The sequence below is a fragment of the Ooceraea biroi genome, chromosome 3 (genome assembly GCF_003672135.1).
Source record: "Ooceraea biroi isolate clonal line C1 chromosome 3, Obir_v5.4, whole genome shotgun sequence".
Classification (NCBI taxonomy): domain Eukaryota; kingdom Metazoa; phylum Arthropoda; class Insecta; order Hymenoptera; family Formicidae; genus Ooceraea; species Ooceraea biroi.
In genome coordinates, this window is record NC_039508.1 from 12,489,047 (window position 1) to 12,515,490 (window position 26,444).

A 26,444-nucleotide genomic window follows, 5' to 3' on the forward strand; every position below is an offset into this window, starting at 1 on the left:
GTTACTGTATGGTGAGTTTATAAAAATTAAGTTCGCAATTAATTTTGGCTTGGAACGTTTCATAATGCTGCAGATTTACGTTTCGTGCAACTGCAGTAATGCATAAAATAATTATTTATGAATCATGCGTGACTGTCTTAATCGTAATAAATATTATTTTTATTTTATCACATCAAAACTGTCACGAAGGATATTTAAGAAAATATCCTAAGGTATTTAGAATGTATAATATAACAAAATATCACGTCTCTCTCTTACGTACCATAAGCACAGCATTCATCTCGAAGTATACGTGTGCACATATGTGAAATACTTGGATGTACTCAGGAAATGAGATCCGAGTCTATCCACCCGCAATCAGATATGGGAATTCGCGTGCCTCGCGGATATTCAGATATTCACAATGGCCCGGATTCGCGTCGCACACACACGCTTGACATGTTGTTCACGGTGTTAATCAGTCCAAATGATTATTCCTCGCAGATGTGCTTCATCGGTATTTAGCCGTCTTATACTTTTAGGCACGTCTCAAGCTGTACTAATAATAAAATTCTGTCTAATAAAATTAGACTTTCCCATGAAATAAATTGTCAGGAAAAAAAGAGAATCTTGTAAAAAAACTTTATGTTTTTTGTTTTAAATTGCATCAATCTGGAAAGAATATTTTTATTAGTATTTTATTAGTATACTAATAAAAATATTCTTTCCAGATTGATGCAATTTAAAACAAAAAGCATAAAGTTTTTTTTACAAGATTCTCCTTTTCTTCCTGACAATTTATTTCATGGGAAAGTCTAATTTTGCATTTCGCGGCGAAGGAAGATTATGCGATGGCATAAGTGATGTAATTGTCAAGGGCGCACATTGGTCCCCGCAAACATGGTAGAAACCATCCCTTCCGAGGAATGCATTCATGCATCGGTCGAATCTGCGATACACGTTACACTTAAACCAAAGGCCGACTGAAAGGGCACAAAACGGTAGAAGCAGCACAGTTAGTCGCAATGGCGATAGATAGCGAGATTTGGGCATAGCGCGCAGTGCAATACGCGTTCACGCCAGGCCTTCAGAAAATGAGATACGATAGGAGGGTAAGAGACGAAGGGTGAGGCAGGGTGAGAGAAAGAGAAGAGGAGGAGGACGAGGTGAAGGAGAAAGAGGAGGCAGGGAGAGAGAGAGAGAGAGGCCTATCACTCGGCTGGATCCAATACAATGCGAACTATTGTACCCACGTTCGCCATCCACTCCAATTCCTGGCGTGGAGATATGCAGCCGGCTTGGAGGTGCACTTTGCGTGGGGGTTGCACGCGCATACGACTATATATATATAGAAAGATAGGTGCATAAGTCGTAACCAGAAGAGAAAAAGAGAGAGGAATGCTTTACGTTACGTGTTAAAACTTAGAATAATAATGTAGAAAATGGAAATTATGAAGACAAATAAGTATACACAAAGCCTTTAATAAAATGTAAAGTACGTTTAAAAACAATCGATCAAAAGTATGATGAAAAACTAATGCACTAGCGTGACTATTATTATATTAGCAATAAACAAGAATTAATGCGAAAGACTGTAGAATCAGGAAGCAAACCAGATATGAAAACGCCTGTTATGATAACTGAGTGAGGTAGTAAACACAGGAATGAAAGGAGATAAAAATAAAAGTACAACGGCAGGTAAAAAGCGAGTCCTTAGAAGCAGAAAAACGAGAGACAAAGCTCGAGCGTGGCAAAAGAAAGAAAAAGGACAGTGAGGCTAAAGATGCAGGGTTGATGAAAATGGAAGAACAAGAGAGCGAGGGAGTGAGAAATCTCAGGGAGGAAAGAAGCAATAGAAAACGACCAGTATGCGATGGAAAAAGAAAAAGCAATGGAGGGAAAGGGGGACTGAAACGAGAAAACGAGAATAAGAGGGAAAGAGTATTAACTTCTTTTCCTATTCCTCTTTCTGGTGGAAGCGCAGCAGGCCAGCAAGAAACGTGCCGCACTTTCCAATCTTTTCTCCTTCCCCCCTCTCTCTCTTTCTCTCCTCCTCTTTTCCTCAGCCATTCTCCATAATTTAAAGTAATTTCGTAGCGAGGCACGCGAGTAACCGCACGTTAATCCCTCGTTTCTAATGCCCCCTTCTTTCACCCTGTACCGCCGTTACCGCTCGTCCTTGAGCAACATATGCAGTGCGGTCACGTTCCCGGGGAAATCATGCCGCTGCCGAAAATGAATTGTTATTACGACAACGATGTAGTGTCAAGAACAACCCCGGGGGATTCGACCACGGCTCGCCACTCGATTCGCCAGTCTATTTCCACGTGACGCATAGAGTGCGGTCGAGATTTACGCGGCCTCGACGGTCCCGACGTAAAATCGTCGCGAAGAGAAAAATGCGAAGACGTTAAATTGATCCCGAGGATTATTGGCGTCTAGTTAGTAGCGCGTGGAGAACTCAAAGTTGCCGCCAAATTAGGCATCAGTATCATGATGAACAGTGTCGATCGCGGTCCTCCAGGACCACCACTGGCACCTGGATGGAAGAGAGAAATCGATAATTCACGGTTAACGAGGGTTCATTTGACCGTCACTGCTTATTATAACGAACGAGCCCGTATATCTGACCATAGGGTTCATCGTGACGAGGGAAGGGAAGGAGGGAAGATCGGCGGTCACTGGAAGGGCCGGGCGAGAGTTCGAGCTGGAACGGTCCATAGAGGGAGACACGAAGGGGGTGGACGACGCACGGTGGGACAGAGGAGACAGGCGTTTACGTGCGGCAGACATCCGATGATGCATAGTTGCTGTTGACATGCTGGAACGTCAGGCTCACATGACCTCTCGAGCGCAGCCATTATCCGCAAAGCGACTGCACCCTCCCGCCGTACGACCCCCACGTTCCCTCTCATGCTGTTCATGCCTATCCCCGTGCCCGTCGAATTGGGACAATAACCGCTTCGCGAAGTCGTGTAATAGTTATTGGCCGGTTTTCCAGGTCCTCGTTGCGGCGCGTTTTGCCCCACGTTAATTGCGCAATAATGCCACCACCGGCCTCTTCGTTCCTCGTTCCCCCATTCCTCCAGTTCAACCCTCGAGAGAGCAACTGTCGACATGGAAGAGAGAGACTCGAGTTGGTAAAATGCAGTACTGCGGAAGTTTTGCAGCGCGCTGTACTTCCGCAGCCGCTGACGTTTATTCGGCCACAACCGGACTTTATTTACGCGCGTTTCACGTTTGGATTGATAATGTTGCTCCGGATGCACGCGGTTGATTGGAACACACCGGACGGTGGAAGCGGATACCAGCCGGATGGGCGGGGATTTGCTGTTTTAATGTATGTATTAAGTTGCTGTTTTAGCGTACACAGTTGCTGCTTTAATATATGTATGTATTAGATTGTTGCACCGTTGATTTTCCACCCGGTGATCTTTTCCATTTTGCAGGATATAAATTGACTCAAAAATTACGCATATCACTGAGTAATGCTTAGCACTTTGTGAAATCTTTCCTAAGATCTCGCAAGCGAAACAGTTTAGTGAAAAAATTGAGAATCCATCGTGTAATGCAACAAATCGCAACGTGAGATGATATATATTGGACTGTAACATACATATATTTATTATTAAAAACACTAGACAAACGGGACGAATATATATATATATATATCGGTCAGGATATATATATATATATATATATATATATATCCTGACCGATTGAACGGAGAATCTTTTCGAAGATTCCTATCAAACGATTTACCAATTTTGATGGAAAATGTGCCACTGCAGTTTCGCCAAAACAGCTGGATACAGTTAGACGGTTGTCCATCGCACTATGCTAGACAAGTTAGAAACTGGTTAGATGAACATTATGCTCATAGGTGGATTGGTCGAGGAGGACCGGTTTTCTGGCCTCCAAGATCGCCCGATTTAACGCCTCTTGATTTTTATTTATGGGGAACTTTAAAAAATAAAGTTTACAGTACAGAAGTAATCTCGTTTGAAGATTTAAAGCAACGAATTACTAATTCAGTTACTGAGATGCAACAAAATTTTCAGGAATGTCGTACTGTAACAAATTCTGTACTGCGTCGATGTCTAGCTTGTATCGATGTGCAAGGATAACATTTTGAAATGCGTCACTAAATCATTGGGTACATAATTTTTATTTTTGTGAAAAAATCCGTTGTTACTTATCTGATATTTCTTTTCAATATTGGTTTATAACTTTGTAATAAAGCATTTCTAAGCAAACTCGATATAAGAATTTTTTCTTATTTCCACTAGTAGAATATGCTCCCGCAGTTTGTCGGTTAAAACCCGGGACACCCTGTATATATATTACAAGCCAACATATTTTTCTCCACATTTCACATATCATAATAAATAAAAATAATAATTTTCCAAGAGGAGAGAAGATACGGAGACCAGAAAACCAAATATCCGAAAAATTTCAACGATCAAGCCTTTTCACATACACATCTCTCGTTTCTCTCGTCTCTCTCCCGCTGCTTCGGCATCACCGCAGCGGAAAGTTCGCTCGTTACAAACAGTGCAACAGGGACATCCGCTAAAAATCGCAAGATGAATGGACGACGGCGGAGTGTATCAGAGGATAAGAGCGATACGATGCTACGCAATGTCCGATTACGTATGCAGTGACGCGACACGCGCGTGATTCTGTCAGCGGCGTGAATGCACCAACCCGTGCAACTTTCGCGAGCGGGACCGGTGCAGTTGAACAAGCCGGATTGTGTCGTATCGTGCTCAATGCGAGAGGTCGACTCCGGTGCAGACCGCATTTAGCGTGGCGAGTAGCGGGCGAGCGGGATAATTGTTTTATAGCGCGAGAGGGATGATCGTGCGCGCGCGAGCGCAGGCGGATCCTCCCCGATATCCGACCCGCACTTGGCGCAATGCTGCAATCAGGGTATCACTGTACACCAGAAATCGTGCCGCGAATGTCATCGTCGCGCATGTAACCATGCTTAATCGTCACTCAATGTTTGATGACTAATAATGCATGCGTAATGCTGTATCACAGCGTCGCGGCGACGATACGTTCCGGTCGCCAAGCGTTCTGTCCTGCGACGTTTTACTTCGATTGTTGTATCGAGACCGTCACGAGAGAGCATCCCTTTAGTAATACTTTAGTAAGACTTTCCAAAGGACTGCAGAGTCTTATTAAAAATTATTACAGAGTCTTGCTAAAAACAAGACCGAAGCGATTTCTGGTACTTCAACTAATAATTTCGCGCGGAATTTTTCATTTGTGCGAGTAAAATCCGTTACGAACGTTCTCTGTATTGCTCAAGTGCGCGGATTTCACAATTGCAGCACGCGACTCACAATCAGTTTACCCATGCGTCTTCGATTCTCGCCGGCGATATTAATCAAGCTCTGATATAGCGTGCCGGGTTTCATGGATCAGGGAGAAATCGACTTCACGCTATACATACTGCGCCTCCACTCGCACTCCGCGGTGGATGCTTCGTTTGACGAGCGCGCAAATCGCGCGATCTCCGTACGTTTTCCAATCAACGATCACGCTCACCGCCGCGCTGACGATCTAATTAAAGCTCGCACGCGAAATTCCGCGCGTTCCACGCGTAATCGGTTTAAGCGTTTGCGCGCGGCACGGCGCCGCTTAATTCTAAGCGGTCTCTCCCTCGCGAGAGAGAGCGCGCGGAGAGACGTACCGTGAATATATATAAATCTCCGCACACCCGCCCGCTTATTTACGCGCGTCGTGAATATGCATTTGTCTCAAGACCAGTTAATGAACCCGGAGCACACGACCGGCTGGTTAAACAACTAATTAAAACGCCGTCGCGAAATTGATCTTCCGCGGATTATTATTTCAGCGGCCGACGAGCAGAAATGATTAACTACACTCGACGTGCACAGACCGCGTTGAACAAATGGCGAGCAAGTTTCCTTATGGTGGTTTTCTCATTGTCGCTGGAAGATATTCCTTAATGAGCACGCCGACGATCTTTCCGTAACAAAAATTCAATGGACAATCTTATATCGCGAAATATTGCAAATATTTGACGTTATAACGAAAAATCATGTTCGAGTTAATTAAGATTGGAGGCTGCTGTAAAAGGAAGATTTAACGTATCAGTAATGGCTAAATTGTTCCACCAAATTCGATATTCCAGAACTGAGATAATATTTATCAATCAGGTGTAAAATTCTATCGATATAAACGTGTCGGAAACTACGGGAACGGTCGTTAAATTTATGTTACAGTGGAACCATAAACGCTATCGTCGTTAAGCAGTTAAACGTTCCTGCGTATAAAATCGATAATGCCGAGATATCAGATCTTTTTATAGCCGCGTGCTGAAACGATAACGTACGTTATCGCTAATGCGATAGCTGTCGGTCAGATCGGTAGAGTGTTTTACGTGTCGATATATTAAATCAAAGTGTACCAATGGGAAATTCGGGTTCCAACGAGGATACTCTCTCAGAAGAGGCTATTGACGAATATCTCAAGCTGACGTACTTAAGTAGGGGTGAAATTCGTCAGTAAGTACACGAGTTCCATCTCGAGTAAAGCGATAAAATATTTATCAACAAATAATTTATCCAATAGTGTGTCAAGTGATGTCAAGCATCAAAACTTTTGTTACCGATTTGCGAGGAATACTCATTTTGATAAATGTTACAATTTTGCTTGAACAGATTCATGTTAGATCTACGTCCAGATAATGCAACTTAATTAATCAACTCATTTCCAGAATATATAAACTTCTCGACGACTTAGAGCCAGGCATTCTCAAGCAAAATCTGCATTATCGCTTTTCCACGGAGCAAATCGACAAAATTCTTCCACAGATTCGTGCAAGTACAAATTATCCAAATATTAAATTATTTATCTGTTTACTTGTTGAAACGTATAAATACATAAAACACACTATCTCGCCTTTTTTGAAACATCGTTTTGTGCAAAATCGAACAGCAACAAAGGCGTTCAAATTATTCTGAAAGAAAAGAAATATATATATATTTATGTAAAATGTGATATTTTTCAGTGCAATCCATTCCGCGACGCGATATACAAGGTGTTCTCAGCAGAGCGAGATGGACGTTTGAGTTTCGAGGATATCCTCGACCTCTGCTCGGCCTTCTCCGCAAATTGTCCTCAGGGCGTGCGGGCTGCATGGGCTTTTGAAATTTTCGGTAAGCTCGCGGACGCAATTGGATCTACATCCACTGTTGTGCGCACAGGACTCTAACTTCTGTCCCGGCAAATATTTGCTGTCCGCCATTCTGTGCGCTTATTAAACATCCCCGGCGGATAATACTTCAGTCATAAAAATACTGTCATCTGTTGGAAAGAGAAGATGTGCCAATATCACGGTGCTTTTTTTCGGATTACAGCAATTACTTCAACTACACACCCTCAGAAAGGATTTCTGATAACAAGACGAAAAATATTCTTGACTAATTTAATCGTATTACAAGTATAAAAAATATGAAAATAAAACAATTTTTAATTTAAATCAGTAATTTCTATTCTTCTCTCTCGAATTAAATAAGATTGTCTTACTGTCTTGAGGCAAGAGTAACATATACAAATTTATGCTTATATATTCTTGTATGTAGAATAATTTGATATTAGCGCCACTTTATAGTAGGCTTTGTCCATGTCGACGCATCATTTTCTCACAGTCGCTCGTCGACTCGGCGCTTCTGCGTCCTTTATTCCGATAAAACGGCCAATATTTATGTGTTGCAATCGAAAATCGGGAAAGTGTTTCTGTTATTTACAATGAATAAGTGCAATACTCTACAAGAAATATTAAAAGATATGGAAATGTCTTATCTCGAATCTTATTTCTCAAGTAAGTATATACAGGGTGTCCGATAATGATCGCCCCAGCTTCCGTACACGAGTAGAGCGGACCGAGACGAAGAGAAAAGTCCTATACCGTTTTGCGATATTGGCAATAATAATCGAAATATTGAATGTTAAAGTCAAGCGAATCCAGAGCGCGCGGAGGCGAGTGCCGAGCCGCTCGAGGTATAGGATTATTATTCAGATTCTACAAATTCTCTTACAAGAATAGAATAAGATGTCTTTTAGATCTCACAATATTCTTAAATCAAGAATATTTTGAACTTGCTAGAAATTTGTATCTAAATCCTTCTGAGAAAATTAATGAGATAGCACCAAGATTATTTGAATCTAGATTTTCGAATTTTCTATTCAAGATTAAAATATGCTTCTTTTCAATAATAAATATGATTGTCGCTATAGCGATCTTATTTTATGATAAATTAAAGAGTAATAGCATTAAGTCCAGAAATCTTTTTTCGGATTACAGCAATTACTTCAACCACAGCACGTACTTTAGCAAAAGACAAATCAGCAAATTTAAGATATTACTAAATGCCAAATTATCGTCAATTTATGATTCTTTATGATTAAAATATTTAAAGAATTTCTTCTTCACTTCTCGAAACGCAAGTATTTTGACTGCCGAAATACACTTGATTGAAGTCATCCCATGCGAAATGTGCGAAAGCTGCCGCGATTACGATAACGTAAAGGCCGCAAATCATCGTCGGACATGCTGTAGCACGCTGTAGCAATCGGCGGCTCACAGTCGATTTCGTTAATCGGGACCGTTTAATTTCACGGGAGCGTGTCAATTGCTGCGGACGCAGAGACGCACTCCCGCAGCAATCTGCCGATATGGCCGCGACTCCATTCAGATAATTTGAATCGTGCTACGCAGCACGGAACTAAGTGCCATTCCACGCGATTTTCAGCTGAATCTGAGAGACATGCGCTCTCGTTATTTAAATGTTATATTTATTCTCTCTGGTTTTTCGCGTTAAATGTCGCTTATTCCGGGTCGCGCACAAAATGCGCGACAAATTCGACGCGTCATTTCGCGGTGCGTGAATAGCGGCTATTCTGATCTCGTCATCGTTTCCAGATTTCGACGGTGACAATCAAGTCTCTCTCGATGATTTGATCGAGACGGTGCAGAGGCTGACGGGCATGGACGAACGTGGACAGGTCCGAATCGATCGGCAACGCGCGAAGGATGTAGCGCAAATGGTTGGTATGCATTCCTGCTGTGCGTCCTCGAACGCGCCTACAAAGGACGGAATCAGGAAGCGATTAATCCTTTTGCCGAAACCCGCGGCTGCTTTCTGTTGCAGCAAATTTCCGGTGGCCGTTGTTGGTCCACGGCAGAAAGTGGGTGAATTGAAAGGAAGGCTGTACCTTCTGTGCGAGGAAGAATTAATTCTGCGAGATTGTTGCACTCGCAATCTTCGAAGCCGGGGAAATTGCTTTTAAAGTCATCAACTGTTTCACTGTTCTCTTTTCTTTAACGAAGAAATAATCATCTTGATACGTATTTTGTTCTGAAAATTAAAACCTCATTTTTTGATAAGGTTTAGTCTTCTAGAATCTAGATGATATATGTACTTTTCAATAAGAGAATTAATTGTTGAAATAATTTATTAAGTTTCTCTCTCGTTGAATTTTATTGAAAACTTTGCCACGAATTCTTTTCGACTCATCCACTTTTTTTCATCCAATCGTGATGGACACCGATAGAGTAATAAACAATTTAATGGACATTTAATGAACCTGATTTCAGATACTGCGAGAAATGGATCTCTTTAATACGGGCAACATTACCCTGCAAGAATTTGTACACACGCTATCCAGAATGCCAGATTTTGCACATACATTCCAATTTAAAATTTAATAACGTTTAATTTAATTGTACATCTGACGCAAATTTTAAATTTTCTCATTTGCCGTGTTATAAATTTTATCGTATTTTCTTAATTGTAATCATTCCATTTAAGTGTTTCTTTTTCAACAAGTTTTTCAACTTTTGACGCTTCTGACTTGATTCAGTGCACCGTGTAATAGTTAGTACTTGTAAACGATGCAACTCGGGCAACTGTAAATCGTTCCGAGAGTGAAAGCCCGGGAAAATACAGCGTCGGTCTGCTCCTGCCGTGTGTTAGAGGCACAAGGACGGGTAGTACCTTGTACTTGACGTAATACCACCAGGTACTTGGAGAAATAGGATGCAATCGTACCTGGAGTGCAGCAGTACCTGTTAGCGTCGGACGCGAAGAAAGCTAAAGGATGAAAACGGTCAGAGTGAACGTTTGCACCCCCTGCGATAAAATCGACGTGGATAAATCGCGAAAAGGGTTTTTAGTATTACGTATTTTTTTTATTTTATTAAAAATAGTTATAAGGAATTTTCTTATAATTTATACAAATTTTATCATGCAAAGAAAAATGCGACATTGTTACCAATCACGATTTTAATTTTAATATACGTGTAACGAATTTACGTTTCGTATTCGTCGTGTAATAAATTAATAGTATATTGTTAATCTCTTGCATATAATCGTTTAAGAAAGAGAGAGAGATAGAGAGAGACTACACCCACGAATCTTTTAGTTGATAATCGATAATACAAGATTGGGAACGTATATACTTGACCATAATTATTTTTCTTATATAGATGCATTTAATTATTGCATAAATAATAATTGTTAAAAATCCCAAAAAACGTATGGTCATATATACATACATATATTCATGGTCATGAAATGATGTACACATGAGATTGCAAAACAAATTATTTTAATAATCATTGTGCAAAAGGAAATACATATGCATTACAAAATCAAGTTACTTATAAAAATAAATCGCTTTGATTTTAGGTCAAGAAATTTACCGTGCGATTAATCACATATGCTGTTTTCCATATTTATGATACACATTTTGCAGTTCTGGATATATTGCAAGTTTGTTAAAACCTTGAATTCTATGTTCAACATGATACTTATCCAACTGTATAATTTAGGCACCGTATTATCATACCAATAAAATATCACTGAGTTTCTGATTATCACCGGTATCGAGCTTTGGTTTCTTCGTCTTCGACTCATCTCTGACTTTCTTCATGTGAAAACTGAGAGTTGGACTAGGAAATTTATCATATTTTGCATGTCCACCGAAACCATCGAAGGTCACACCACTGCTTGCAAACTTCTGAAATAATCATCAGAAAGAAAAGTTACGACGCAATGATGCAAATATCGTACAAATGTGTAAAAATGCAAAAGTGCGAAATACAAAGCACAACTTCTCACCTGATTTGATTGATTAAATTTGGGCTTCTTCGCGAGTATCGATGGTACTTTTACATCACTGTTAGTCCTCTTAATACCGCGATTCTTCATCGAGGAGAACCCGTACGACTTTACGTTCCGCGGTGTATTCTCGATGCTGTCCTCTGTAATGTTGTCCTGTGTAATGATAAATATTAATCTTCTACATTGTGCCAATGATACATAAAAGTAACAAAAAAATAATCATGTATAATATAATTTCATTATGTACGAAAGATAAAAAGTTTCGTTAATTCAAAGTCGCACAAGTCGCAATTACTTACTGGCTCTACAATGGTGCAACTATCATTCGCCTCGACTTCCCAAGCGTCGTCGATCTTGGTTTCCGTGTTAGATTCTTCCTCGAAGCTATACTCTTCTTGCAAACTGTCTGGCTTTTCCTTCAGCACTTTACAAACGCATTTGTGCGCTTTTTTCTGTTCATTATGCAACTGATTTTGCAGGTGTATCTTCTCACTCTCGCATATTATCAATTGTTCCTCCAATTCTCTAGAAACACGAAGGCCATGTAAGCTAGAAATCTGAAAGAAATATAATCTTCGCTTATTTGGCAGTCCAATTATACATACTTTCGTTTACTACGTTCCCCTGACAAAGAGGCACATTTTGCAGCGAGCTGTTGCACTTCCCGCTGTAGTTTGCTGACTTTATCTCTGAGTTCTCTCCTTTTGTTAAAACTGACTGTCATTTCTCTAAGAAACATAACAGTTACATTATAATCAATAAATGCACACATCAAATAACACAGTACAGTGTTCGAGATCAAGGATACCTTTTCATTACAGATATATACGTAATAAGTGTGTTAGGATCGCTTATCATTCCTAACCTTTCATCCACTTCGTCGACAGAGGCATCTATCAGATTCTGCAAGCTATAAAATCAACTTTTAATCATAAAATTCGATATAAACTTAACTGTGTATGCATTACATTCTGTAATTTCTGATATTTATTACATAATGTATTTAAAAACAAAAACATACTTCTTCAAGTTTTCAATATGTTTCTTCAACCGTGAAATCTCCCTTTTCTGATTGTGTACTTCCTCACACTCCTGCTTGTAAAACTTGAGTTGGTCCTTGAAAGCAGCAATCGCACAATTCTTAGACTTTATTTCACTCTCGACATGTTTGATCTCTTCTCTCAAAGCTTTTGTCACACTCTGCAATTTACTCTGAGTCTCTGTGAGATTACTGATATTCTTCTCCTTCAGGTTCAGTTGGAATGTCAAGTTATCGATTTTCTGCTCCAGGACCGAAGCATCTTCCACGTTGGAGTCATTAGAGAAATTGAAATATAGCCTGTGTATCTTACTCTCGGTAGTCCTCTCACGGCACTGTGGACAGGTCTTTGATCTGCAACAGTATAATAATACGCAATGAGAACAAATCTTATACATACATCGCAGCCTTTTTGCAAAAATATTAATCATTTCTCAATTAGACTGACGTACTTTATGTCAGTTTAGACTTTTTGCAAAAAAGACTAGGCTAGGCTAGGTTAGTTTAATTGAAAAATTGATCAACGCTTCTGCAAAAAGGCTCCGTTTTGCAAAAGAACTAGCCTGATTGCAAAAAGGCTGATTTTGCAATAAGGCTACAACATGTACATATATAACAATTTATACTAAAATGACATAAATGTGAATAACGCATTTATAATAAAATCTTCCAGAAAAGAGCGCAAAATGCGTTTGGATGATGGAGAAGGCAAGATGCAACCACGTATGAACCAGGAAACCCCAGTAATGTCAGGCTTACCTCTTCAACCACTCTGTCAAGCATTCCAAGTGAAAGATGTGTCCGCACGACGTGTGGAAGACATCGCTGGACGGCACCAGTAAATCCCTGCATATTCCACACACTATATTCATCGTAAAATCGTGTTAATCGACGAGTCCTTTGACGAAAAAGCCTGATGCAATGAATTATGAGTGGAAACACGTCCCGCGACAGACGATCGTTGCAGGTTCCACAATGACGAGGCTCTGCAGTGATCTCGCGAGCCTCACGTCATTGAGTGAGTCTTCTTACTGCGCTGTCAAAAATCGAGAAACGCTGAAATTCACGGCGACCGAAATTCGAAAACTATCAGATGAAGCGTGTTGTGATTGCAAAACGCGAGACGCGAGAAACGCGCGTCGAAGATCGTTGAAGAATCGAGTGACATCTGTGCTGGATGACCCTCAACGTGTACCTTCGTACCTTCTAGAATATGTTCTGTTATATCGATGTGATATGTTATGTCGGTAATATTTTACTTCGTTGATAAAAAATTAAATATGTAATATATAAAAGCCGTATTTTTAATTTTAATTAATTCTTAATCAATTATAATTTATTATTTGTTTAAGGAAAAGGAGGAAGACAGTGTGATAATTCAATTGACTGTGATTATTCAAATGATTGATTTATTTGTGATCGTTTATGATGTATTAGAACAATATATTCTACTATATTTACAATATTTACATAAGTACAGATAAACGCTTATATTTCTTAAATATTAACAGTGCGAAATGTAGGCAAAATAGTTTTATATCACTATGAAGAATATTTCCATATATTATCAGATAATCGCTATCGCTTCGGCAAAAACGTGGTTTTCTATAGTCTTTTTAATGCTATCAATCTTTAACAAACTAGAATCGTTTCGTAAAAGTACAAAAGGACGTCACAATACATTCCCTAATGACGCGCGGAAGAAATACGACAGGAACGTAACATAGTCCAACTCTCGCGAAAAAGAACTCTGAAGAACTCACGAAAGGAACCAACAGAATCTAACAGAATTTTTCTTTTCCATTTTCGTCGTCACGCGAAATTGAAAGACCCACCTACGCCGAGACGACTGAAAACCGATACATCATCACAACTGGGAATCATCTTCCTGCTTGCAAGAGTGATCAATCTTCAGGCTCCTCGTAGCCTTCGCCTGTTCCTCCAAGTTCCTCAGGTTCGGCGAGCTCCTGGTCTGGCTCAGAATCGTATCCACAGAGGGTATGCTATCAGTGGTCCTTCTGCGGAAGGGTTTTCCAGGTACTCTCAATCGCCATTGCGATTTCTCCTCCTGGTGTCGCCGAAGTGGACTCAATCGATTTCTTCTGGTCATTAGATATCTCGAATAACTGTTTAATCTCGGACGACTCGCTTCGCCACCGATCACAGGCATGCCGATCGTCTCTGGGATTGGCAACTGATGGCGAGAGTCTCGCTGTCCGTATTGACACTGGTACGAAGGATCGGACTCTTCGTCCTCTTCCTCCACTTCCTCGCAGTCGTAGATATCCGGTACTTCATCCGGTCTCTCGCCGCTGAACGCCGAGTTTACGATACCCTCCTGGTGCCTCTCACCCTGCGACGAGACGCTGGGTCGTCCATCGGAGTCCTCCGTGGAGGATTGGCGATACAGGCCCTTGAACGAGTCCTTCCGTTCCTTCCCAGAGCCTCCCTCGAGGACCGGCATCGGGATCGAGGATTGAACTGGACGCGAGATGTTGGCCGTACTCGGCCAAGGGTGCAGCACCGGTCGAGACGACTTTGTAACCGGAAAGAAGGACTTGTGGAAATCAGCCCGGGACCTCGAACCCTTCGCCAGGGAGGAGAACTTCTTGACGGCCTCGACTATGATGCGCCGCTGCTCCGTTTCGACCGGGTGCTCCTGACCATCCATCTGTACAACCGTTTCGGAACAATTGCTAGCCATCTTCGCAAGTGTTGGATGGGACCCGCTGATCTGGCTGAAACAAACGAGTCTAATTTAATAAAGTTCCCGTATAGCGATTTCTCGGAAGGACGAAGACTGTTCGCCTTGAAAGAGACGAAAAAAGATATTTTTTAATTTTTTCTGCGTGTTAGTTTTTCTAGAATTCTTTCTTCTCTCATTTATAATTTTAATTGATCATTTGAATAAGTTGTTTATTTCATAATAATTAAAATATACATCAATAACTTTTTAAAATGATAAATCAAAATCCAATTATTTCAATTATTAATTAAAATATACATTATCGTGCACTCTAATTACAATCTTACCGCCTTTCGTTCACAGGGCTGTCATTCGGATTCCCCAAACTTGCAGTAGAAGTGCGAGGTGTCGGAGTACCCTTGCACTCCTCCTCTTCCTCCAAAATGCCGGGTAAGAACATCATCTGTTTCTCCTCGGGCACTCTGAAACCCGATAAAAACCAACGTCACAATTTGTCACGAAAACTAGCGTACGTATTTCAAACAGAGAATTATTATACTTAAAAAAGAATTTTAATTCCGAATACATATAAAACTTCTTGAACATTTATAAATTGCAGATTCACATTGGATGGAAAAGACTTCATATTTAACAATGAACCATACAAGTTACGGATTTTGGCTCGGAATACTTATTCATACTACCATAAATCGTACATGTACAAGATACTAACGTCATGTTCGCCACGCTACCGCGATAGGTCTCCTTCTTGTACGCTGCGGCTGCTTCCGTGTACGGCAAACTCACATTCTCCGCGTCGTAGAAAATATCCTTGACGAGCGGTGGACACCGATTCAGCAGCGTGTCCACACCGAGATACGATACCTGTTATTTACGCAATACAAGTGAGTTTTACAATGTCTTAGGATTTTCATTAAAATTGCGAAACAGGTCTAAATTTGACCTTGGTGTGACGATCGATCAGCCAGTTCAGCTCAAAGTCTTCGTCGTCGTCGCCAAAGGGATTTATCAGTTGTTCGGCTACCTTTAGCAATCCCATAAAGAAGAAAAACTGCAGAATCGTAAAGATAGGTACATATTTATCTACCATCAGTTGCAGATGCTTGTCGTTATTGTCGATGCACTGTCGGCCGATCAGGGCGACCCCGAAGAAACTATAAGTGGCGAGTGTCACCACCTGAGTGTATACCAAAGGAATCGACACCCAATCGTAGCTCCATAAAAGGCCGCACTTGGTTCGAAATTCGTTGAACTCCTGTTAATTACCATAGTTTTTATTTATATAAAACAGATAAGCCGGTTACTTATTATTTTATTAGTTATTAATTAATTCAAAGTAATTTTAACGCCCAATTTTTGTATTTTTATAATAAAATGTGAAAAGATTTTCATTTCTTTTTTCTTCATAGCAATTAGAAGTTTTAAAGTTCCGAGGTCGCAAATATTTTCAGACATCTGACTAGTTATGGGATATTTCTATTGTTATTTGGATTATTGCGACGATTTTTCGACGATTGAAAATACTGTAGACCCAACAATGAAAAAGTTCTACCCCTTAGAAGATTTCTAAGTTTCGAGGTCAAAAATATTTATTCTTCCGAGTACTTCTGGAATATCTATATTGTTATATGGTTTATTGCGAAGAGTTCTCGACGATTGAAAAGACTGTACACCCAGAAATGAAAAAGTTCTAGTCTTGAAAATTTTTTCTTTTTCTGCGGAGTTCTGGGACATCTATATTGTTATTTGGCATATTGCCTAGAGTTCTCGGTTATTAAAAATTTATCAGACCCATAAATGAAAAAGTTCTAACCCTGAAAATTTTTTCTCTTTTCGGGGAGTTCTGAGTTGATGATATCATTATTTTTTATATTGCCTAGAGTTCTCTGCTATTGAAAATACCGTAAATTCAGAAATGAAAAAGTTCTCGAGTTAAAAATGTTTTTCTTCTCAGAGGAGTTCTGAGTTGATGATATCATTATTTTTTATATTGCCTAGAGTTCTCTGCTATTGAAAATACCGTAAATTAAGAAATGAAAAAGTTCTCGAGTTAAAAATGTTTTTCTTCTCAGAGGAGTTCTGAGTTGATGATATTATTTTTTATATTGCCTAGAGTTCTCTGCTATTGAAAATACCGTACACTCAGAAATGGAAAAGTTCTAGCCTTTAGCTTTCATAATTTCTTCATAATTAGTTATCGCCAATTTAGTCTTTCATTCATTAAAATTGGTTTTTGTTCATTGTGTGGAGAAAAAATGTTATCTTCAGAAGTCCTGATTAAAACAGTCGTGCGGACCCATAACGCATTTGAGACGCGTGCTAAATCGCAAAAAATAAAAACGGAATTGATAAACACGTGAGACGCGATTTATGACTATTTCGTCTCGCCTACATATTCACTCGTCATAATAGTAGCTGCCCATAAAATCTTTCTAATCGTTATTGTAAAGTGATTGTATTCCTGATTGTGTTGTAGAATTATATCATGACATACACGAAATGTTTCATTGAAAAGTATAAAAATAAGAAAAATCTATCACTATGGAACAATAAATTCTTCATAATCTAATCATGTAAATAAATATTTTAATTTTATTATCACTTTCAAGAAAGAGCTAAACGATAATATTAAAAATTTTATGACTTTTATATTTTATATTTTTTTGTTGATATTTATATAATATAATTTTATAAATAGAACAATAATTTTTCTTTATCTGATCGGAAGTGGTGCAAGAAACGTGCGTTAATTTTGTAAAGGCATTAGATAAAATTGAGAGGGGTACTCGCATACGTGGAGCCACTCGCACCTCCATAATTAGCTTTAAACCCTGCGCGTCGGGCAGTCTGTGGTTCTTGCGTGCCTCCTTGAGAAGATTAATGAACCACGTACATGGTATCCAATAGGTGTTAAACTCGACACTCGGCACCGACTGGTACAATTCGAGCTCCAATGCGGTCATGAAGCCTACAATACGCTCTCGTTAATTTTTAATTGCTACTACGATCGTTTCGTATAGCTATTTACCGGATTCAACCACATGATCGAGAGTGGGAAATCGTCTCTTCACCGCTGAGCTGATGGAACGTAGGACGAGTATTAGGGAGAGATTCAAGTAACGCATTAGGGCCCTACGAAGCATTCGGCTGTACTCGTCGTTTCCAGTGATGTAGAGTGCGACGAGATGCATCACTCTGTGAAGAAATATAAAATGACACCTTCAAAAATACTTTATAGAATAATAAATATATAAATTTATTTGTAGGTTGTTTGTTCTCTAAATCTCATTGGAGGAAAAAATGTCATTTTATTAAAAATTTAGAAATCCATCTTTAATGAAAGGTATATCGCTTAATCGTTTCTGGACTCACTTGTCGGGCCACGGTATCGCCTTGTATTGCTTCCACCATCTCTGCGCCACATAAGACACGTAAAACCCGAGCACGAAACTCAGCGGAATCAATGCGATTAATTTATCGCAGTAGACAACAATTTTCTCGAATTCTCTGTAAGACATTACGCGTTGCAGTAATCCTCGATAGCAAAAGACTAATTAATCAAGTTAACACTTGTGTCTCAAGTTAGTTGAGACACATGTATAAAAAGAAAAATAAAATAATTAATAATAAAATAATTAACGATCAAATATATTGTTTAGAGACTATATTGAATTCTTTTAATAGCTCAAGTAGCATTAACAATTTCTTCTCTCTGATGTCATAAAAAGTGATATATTTGCATATTTCTCATATTTCAGCTTGCACGTTTGAAACATTGGAGATTGCCTACTTTTTTTGCGTAGCAGTGAAAACGTGCCGATATAGCGCAGACAAAGTGCCGAAGAAAAACAGATAAAGCACCAGTTCCCTGTAGATGAGCTTGTAGAGGGAACCGCGCCACATAAACAGAAGCCTGGTGAATCCACCGCTGGTGGAACTGGCGACCTCGTACTGATAAGAGACCGTCATCTTTTATCCATTCAGGAGCACCGTGCCAATTTCTTCTCGAGAACGACGTGCTCGCGAGCACGTTGTCATTCATACTTCCAAAAGTTTTCGCCCGTCGAACCTGAGAACAAAATTGCACTGCACTTGCGAACTGCAACGTGTTCAGTCTTTGGATACATGTTTTTTTGTGAAAGAGAAGTTACAGAAAGAGAAATTTTGCAATATCAAAAGCTACTTATCTTAACGAGGAACAAATTAATTTTTAATTGCAATTATTATTATATAAATTGTTATAAATGTAATCTTTAAATGCGATCTCCAAGGTGGGCCGACTATTCTATCATAATGAGTTCATATTCTTGTATAGAATCATTTACGCGAAGAGCACTAGTTTCGAAATAGGTGCAGTAATCGTTTCTCTGTTTTCTATTTTATTGTAAAATTGTAATATAAAACAAATGTGTAAAATATTTTATATATATCTATACAATAATTATATTTATTTGTAGTTATTAATTATATTATTATATAATGTTACTTTTTAGTATTATTATATTAACTTATCATGCCACCATCAGTTACATCCACAGAAACACTTAATTTATCTCAGGGATCGTAACTTTATTGCAACGCTTTTACATCTAGTAGTAGTGCGGCGAAATGTTTTATCGTCGCAATTTTTCCACGGGTGCGTCAGTAGACAATTAATTTGCGTAATCGTAAAATGCAATTTCGCAACCTTTCTACGAACGGTGCTCAACGGTGAGCGCGTACATCACTTTCGGTTTTAATCTTGTGCAAAACGACCGCACGTTGTTGAAGGTCTGTTTACGATTATTCGCCAGACCGAATCACCAGAGTGACCAATGAGAAAAATGTATTTAAAAGGATTTGTCGGAAATCTTCTGACCTTGCGTCACGAAAATCGTCGCGATGACACTTCTAGTATATGAACGGGCGCATCATTCGCCAGAAATATCCCGCGGGATGTGAAACTCAAACTAAAAATGGAGTGATCTAGGCCTAGATTCATCCGCTTATATTCCAATGCAATCGAGGTCATAATTCAAGTGGAACCACATCTAGCTTAGAGAAGATTCCGCTCGGTAACTAAATTGGGACTGGGGAACAATGTGATCTCGTTATAAAACTATATCACTTTTGGAAAATATTTAAATTACAAAACAACGAAGCTCCATATAATGCACAAAGAAAGACCGCAGTTGAAATTATTTTAAATTAAAAACAAAAGTATGCATAATTGTAATATGTGTAATTGCTTTTTTATATTTACGCACCCTCAGAAAGGATTTCTGATAACAAGACGAAAAATATTCTTGACTAATTTAATCGTATTACAAGTATAAAAAATATGAAAATAAAACAATTTTTAATTTAAATCAGTAATTTCTATTCTTCTCTCTCGAATTAAATAAGATTGTCTTACTGTCTTGAGGCAAGAGTAACATATACAAATTTATGCTTATATATTCTTGTATGTAGAATAATTTGATATTAGCGCCACTTTATAGTAGGCTTTGTCCATGTCGACGCATCATTTTCTCACAGTCGCTCGTCGACTCGGCGCTTCTGCGTCCTTTATTCCGATAAAACGGCCAATATTTATGTGTTGTAATCGAAAATCGGGAAAGTGTTTCTGTTATTTACAATGAATAAGTGCAATACTCTACAAGAAATATTAAAAGATATGGAAATGTCTTATCTCGAATCTTATTTCTCAAGTAAGTATATACAGGGTGTCCGATAATGATCGCCCCAGCTTCCGTACACGAGTAGAGCGGACCGAGACGAAGAGAAAAGTCCTATACCGTTTTGCGATATTGGCAATAATAATCGAAATATTGAATGTTAAAGTCAAGCGAATCCAGAGCGCGCGGAGGCGAGTGCCGAGCCGCTCGAGGTATAGGATTATTATTCAGATTCTACAAATTCTCTTACAAGAATAGAATAAGATGTCTTTTAGATCTCACAATATTCTTAAATCAAGAATATTTTGAACTTGCTAGAAATTTGTATCTAAATCCTTCTGAGAAAATTAATGAGATAGCACGAAGATTATTTGAATCTAGATTTTCGAATTTTCTATTCAAGAATAAAATATGCTTCTTTTCAATAATAAATATGATTGTCGCTATAGCGATCTTATTTTATGATAGATTAAAGAGTAATAGCATTAAGTCCAGAAATCTTTTCTGTGGGTGCGCCAAGAGAGCGCACCTTGATGAAGCTACATTAATTTCGTCACGGTCACGATTTGGACCTGTGTCATTTCCAACTCCACTTAAATACGCACATTTCGTCACAACTGTGAGCTGGACAGAATTTCAGATTGCATCGTTGTGACGCCAAAATCGGTCGTACGCGTCACAAGTGGAACGTCATCGGCGGACAGCTGCTCAAGAATGCTCGCGTGGCTCTCTGCATTCTTTTTCGCTCGGGGCCCACCATAAATAATGTCTAGTAGTAATGTCTCTCGGGAAACGCGCCAGTAATGCGGCAACGACGGTAAATATAACTTTGGGCGTCGAAGTAGCCGCGAAGTGTCTGGGTAAATACAGAATCTGCACGAGATTCCGGACGCGCGACCTTTGCAGCCGCAACTTGGGATGTACTTAGGATCGACATCTCGAGGGTTGCATCTCGATAGTGCAAATTGCCAGAACGACGCAGCGGCATGCAGTTTGCTTTCGCTTTCCTGGCACTTTAGTTGTTATCGATCGACTTCTGAAACGTCTCACGTGTCTGGGAAACGATTTATTATTTATTTTTTTATTGCTTATACTTATAACGTGTACTTATATTAAAATTGTTCTTTTTTTCGGATGCAAGCTTGTTAATGACCACAAATCTAGAACACTCTTGTATAATGATTCAACCACTTCACGACAAACAATTTTCGAGTAAACTCATATCTCTCTTTCGCATTACGCGGGATGATCTTCATCGGTGTCGTCGCGTGGCATTTCTTGGCGAATGAGCTATTATGACATAAAATACATGTGACATGATTCGCTTCGTCTTTCAGCTTGAATGTATCCAATCGCTCGAGCGGATACCTCCCCTGATATAATACTTTGGTTCTTAGTCATTCACGCCGTAATCGAGTGTCGGTGCATCCCGGACACGATGACGCTGTTAATAACACGCGTATGCAACAACGTTGTCGTCGGCCTGTCTGACGAATCGTCTGATGGTCGTGCTATATTACTGCACGGCCTTACCAAAAATACCCCCGATGGAGACCGCGTCCATTAGCGAAATGCGGAATTCAGAATTTCTTCTAGAAGAAAGGACCTTCGAGCTAATAATGTAGCTTTCAATACAAGATTGGATTTTTTCCATCTCGACATGGCATTTTGAGGAAAATTAAGTGAGGATAATTACTTTACATTATTTTCGAAAATTGTTTTTTCTTCTTTGTGGAGCTAAATTTAATTCGAGCTGCTAATTAAGAGTCATCTGAGCTCAGCAACACGCCATTAGGGGGAATAAAATTTTGAATATCGGCCAAGGACGTGTCTGCGGAAGATTGCTTTAGTGCGAACATTAGGACGATATATATGTTATCATTAGTTATAAATTTTATCATTATTATACAAGTTTATGATTTGGCCAAGTTCACACGTATTTTGTATTCACAGAGATCAACACAGAGTCAAATATTGAAGTTAAGATTGAAGTAGGTATTTATTACTACGAAAAGATATTTAATATTATTACGAAATTAGCACTCTCAATAATATTAATAAAAACCACTTCAAAGGCAGTAAGAGTGAGCGCAGGTGTTAGTGCGAAGGTCAATAAGACTAGACATTAAAGTTCAAACCAACTTTAATTATATGTTGAACGTTTCGGCCGCACTATTCAGCCATCTTCAGCGACATAGGTCTAGGATCCTCCAAGTAATCCACTTCAACTCGCGGTAAAAATTTGTAAGCTTCCAAGAACTCAAATTTCACGTCATCGAAGGGAAAACCTATGAGGGTCCAATATACAAAATGTCAGATTAGATAATTGACACAGTACAGTACGTATTAAAATTGAGCAATTTGATCGCAGTCAAGATCAGATGTAGTTGACCAGACAAAGTTAAGACCTTGACGAAGATTGGTTTGAACTTTAATGTTTAGTCTTATTGACCTTCGCACTAACACCTGCGCTCACTCTTACTGCCTTTGAAGTGGCTTTTATTAATTTAATATTATGTTTAGCGACGTAAAAACGTGATAACTTTTTACATCGTACGTAAGTTATATAAGTTATATTCTTTTCGATTCAATAGTATAAAAGAAAGAAGAATGTATGCACTTTATAATATGCACTTTACAAATCAACTGCGTCACGTGCATATGTAACACTCACTTGTCTAAAGCGGAGATATCACCACTTAAATATCGGCCATGTCACATGGATAATAAATGCATGCCAAAGTAAACATCCTCGTAAATATTTACAACTTCGAGGAAGTGGTCAGTGCATTATCAATAAACGAATTTCCGCTTTGATGCTTCTGATGCCGCTAAGTGTGTTTTTATGCACACCACGCGTGCGAATTGATTTTATTACACCGTCCGAACTTGGTTGTAGTACAATTTTAGTGCAAGTGGCTAAATATAATGCCTTTCTTCACATATAACAATTTTCTTTTAGTATCATGCAAAGTAAAAAATTGATGACACGGTCACAATCTCTCGTAATCTCGTGTAACATTGTTTTTCAATCATAATTATCACGCTCGTTATCTCTTTCTTTCAGCGTAAAACTGTTTTTCATTTTGTACATGCATCGCAATATGTTCTTACCGTTTCCGCATCCGCGCGTTGTCGCGTTGACTTAGAAAAACTGATGTCCTTTCCGGTTATGGAATTTGCCAGTTGGCTAGGCCTCGAAATATGTGTATAATAAAAAGTTAATTGAAAATCTTCGTTAGTGATGATGATCGATTGACGTAACAATTTCCTTGCATTATTAACAATTTTTCAATGGAGTTTTGTTTACTCTTATTTAGAAACACTTTCTTTCATAAACATTTATACTTATCAAAAATAATATTAATGATGAATGATATTGATTGTCTCCTTGGATTTTATTTTTTCACGTGATCCATATAGCTCCAACTTGTAAAATTAACATGAAGTATCACTAAATGTACATCATATCACTTATTAATCACAGAATCCATTGAAGAATTTTTCAAACCTTTAATATTGGATATATCAAATTAATAAATATGTGTGTGTGTGTGTGTTAAACTTAAAATCACAGTTTTGTGAACATCACAGTTTCCAGAAAATTAACAATGTTCAGTCGAGTATGTCGAATTTTTCTGTTATCTCGTAATTATGTCGCAAGTTCACATATTTTCTTATTTTCTTCTGCTAATACATAAAAAATTTTTTTACAGTCAATTTTTTACAATTTTGTCCGTGATCTATCGCTTCTTAAGGACAGACCATGTCTACTTCGAGGAGTCAAAGCACATTGCGACTGAAAAAATTTCACTTGACGAGCTGGAAATCGTAAAGCGGACTGCCGGAACTCGTCTCGCCGAAAGCTTATCGTGAATGGAAGAAATGAAAGAAAACAAGCGGGGACCACGACAATTCGGGACCGAGAGGAGGCATTATCGCGGGTGCGCACTTGGCGCTCGTCAACGGCGAACTGGTCGTCGCGAGCGAGTTGGGACGCACGGCTAGTCGCATAGTCAGCGGAACATTAAACATTGCAGCTGGACGCGATCACGATCCGATGGCAGTTGCCCAAAATCTAAAAAGGGCCGAATGTCAAGCTCATGCACGTAGATTGCGCGTGCTCCGCGCCCAGTCGCGCCCACGAAGGTGCGGGATCTCCCTCCAACTGCACGACTCGTTCAGCAAGAGGGTGCATCGTGTCCTTCACCCTTCCTGAGATAAAATCGAAAAATGAGAGAGATAAATAGTGTTTCCGACTCGAATATATGAGTTCCAAATCTGCAACTAAAATAATACTAAACTTTGAAAAGCGATCAAGAAAGAACAAACAAACTGAATAAAGAAACTTGAAGAAATACAAAGAATGAAAATATCTAACAAAAGATGTCTATCCCAGGCAGCACACATTGGTTTCAAAACCGTTTCATAACCGTTTTATTGAAGCGTTTATTTAGGAGAAAAATGTCCAACGAAAAAACGTTAGGAGAAACGTTTCTTTTTCGGCAAAAAAACGTTTCAGAAACCATCAGAAAAATATTTATCAATTCTATATATCAGTGCCTCAAAGATAGACAGAGTTAAGGGGATGCTGGAGTTGCTAGTGAACTATTTTTTCACTATAGCGATGGTAATTGCAGTTTCGAAAATTCTCTTTATTGCTTGTGCAGAATAAAAAATCCTTTTCCACAAATGAAGTATAGATAGAAAGAAAATCCGCTCTACAGGACTTTATATTCAAAATGGAAAAAAGTTAAAAACTTGCATTTGTCTTTTCTAACTTTTTTCCATTTTGAATATAAAGTCCTGTAGAGCGGATTTTCTTTCTATCTATACTTCATTTGTGGAAAAGGATTTTTTATTCTGCACAAGCAATAAAGAGAATTTTCGAAACTGCAATTACCATCGCTATAGTGAAAAAATAGTTCACTAGCAACTCCAGGATCACCTTAAGGGGAAGCTGGAGTTGCTAGTGAACTATTTTTTCACTATAGCGATGGTAATCGCAGTTTCGAAAATTCTCTTTATTGCTTGTGCCGAATAAAAAATCCTTTTCCACAAATGAAGTATAGATAGAAAGAAAGTCCGCTCTACAGGACTTTATATTCAAAATGGAAAAAAGTTATAAAAGACAAATGCAAGTTTTTAACTTTTTTCCATTTTGAATATAAAGTCCTGTAGAGCGGGCTTTCTTTCTATCTATACTTCATTTGTGGAAAAGGATTTTTTATTCGGCACAAGCAATAAAGAGAATTTTCGAAACTGCGATTACCATCGCTATAGTGAAAAAATAGTTCACTAGCAACTCCAGGATCACCTTAAGGGGAAGCTGGAGTTGCTAGTGAACTATTTTTTCACTATAGCGATGGTAATCGCAGTTTCGAAAATTCTCTTTATTGCTTGTGCCGAATAAAAAATCCTTTTCCACAAATGAAGTATAGATAGAAAGAAAGTCCGCTCTACAGGACTTTATATTCAAAATGGAAAAAAGTTATAAAAGACAAATGCAAGTTTTTAACTTTTTTCCATTTTGAATATAAAGTCCTGTAGAGCGGACTTTCTTTCTATCTATACTTCATTTGTGGAAAAGGATTTTTTATTCGGCACAAGCAATAAAGAGAATTTTCGAAACTGCAATTACCATCGCTATAGTGAAAAAATAGTTCACTAGCAACTCCAGGATCACCTTAAGGGGAAGCTGGAGTTGCTAGTGAACTATTTTTTCACTATAGCGATGGTAATCGCAGTTTCGAAAATTCTCTTTATTGCTTGTGCAGAATAAAAAATCCTTTTCCACAAATGAAGTATAGATAGAAAGAAAGCCCGCTCTACAGGATTTTATACTCAAAATGGAAAAAAGTTGGAAAAGACAAATGCAAGTTTTTAACTTTTTTCCATTT

At 38.8% G+C, this 26,444-nt stretch overlaps 3 protein-coding genes across 5 annotated transcripts; 1 reads left to right on the forward strand and 2 right to left on the reverse strand.

The window, feature by feature from the left end:
• Nucleotides 1–6,352: 6,352 nt before the first annotated feature.
• On the forward strand, nucleotides 6,353–10,370 carry LOC105277050 (calcium and integrin-binding protein 1). The gene is made up of 5 exons (XM_011335187.3): nucleotides 6,353–6,518; nucleotides 6,731–6,833; nucleotides 7,025–7,172; nucleotides 8,939–9,063; nucleotides 9,614–10,370. The coding sequence occupies exons 1-5, from the start codon at nucleotides 6,424–6,426 to the stop codon at nucleotides 9,722–9,724; spliced, it is 582 nt and encodes a 193-aa protein (XP_011333489.1). The 5' UTR covers nucleotides 6,353–6,423; the 3' UTR covers nucleotides 9,725–10,370.
• Nucleotides 10,371–10,611: 241 nt separating this feature from the next.
• On the reverse strand, nucleotides 10,612–13,347 carry LOC105277053 (E3 ubiquitin-protein ligase TRAIP). 2 transcript variants are annotated; one of them, XM_011335192.3, is made up of 7 exons: nucleotides 12,940–13,347; nucleotides 12,163–12,534; nucleotides 12,007–12,051; nucleotides 11,747–11,869; nucleotides 11,441–11,666; nucleotides 11,139–11,294; nucleotides 10,612–11,037 (listed from the first exon to the last, which is right to left on the reverse strand). In XM_011335192.3, exons 1-7 carry the CDS (start codon nucleotides 13,050–13,052, stop codon nucleotides 10,861–10,863), a joined length of 1,212 nt encoding a protein of 403 aa, XP_011333494.2. In that variant the 5' UTR covers nucleotides 13,053–13,347; the 3' UTR covers nucleotides 10,612–10,860. The 2 variants fall into 2 exon arrangements, with proteins under 2 accessions (XP_011333494.2, XP_011333493.2); XM_011335191.3 differs by having other exon boundaries at nucleotides 11,950–12,051; nucleotides 12,940–13,346.
• A 225-nt stretch (nucleotides 13,348–13,572) lies between these two features.
• On the reverse strand, nucleotides 13,573–24,593 carry LOC105277051 (bestrophin-2). 2 transcript variants are annotated; one of them, XM_011335189.3, is made up of 10 exons: nucleotides 23,659–24,593; nucleotides 22,687–22,832; nucleotides 18,678–18,956; nucleotides 18,260–18,394; nucleotides 17,916–18,082; nucleotides 17,698–17,855; nucleotides 15,831–16,142; nucleotides 15,600–15,751; nucleotides 15,214–15,348; nucleotides 13,573–14,918 (listed from the first exon to the last, which is right to left on the reverse strand). In XM_011335189.3, the coding sequence occupies exons 3-10, from the start codon at nucleotides 18,854–18,856 to the stop codon at nucleotides 14,048–14,050; spliced, it is 2,109 nt and encodes a 702-aa protein (XP_011333491.1). In that variant the 5' UTR covers nucleotides 18,857–18,956; nucleotides 22,687–22,832; nucleotides 23,659–24,593; the 3' UTR covers nucleotides 13,573–14,047. The 2 variants fall into 2 exon arrangements, with proteins under 2 accessions (XP_011333491.1, XP_011333490.1); XM_011335188.3 differs by lacking the exon at nucleotides 22,687–22,832.
• Nucleotides 24,594–26,444: the final 1,851 nt, after the last annotated feature.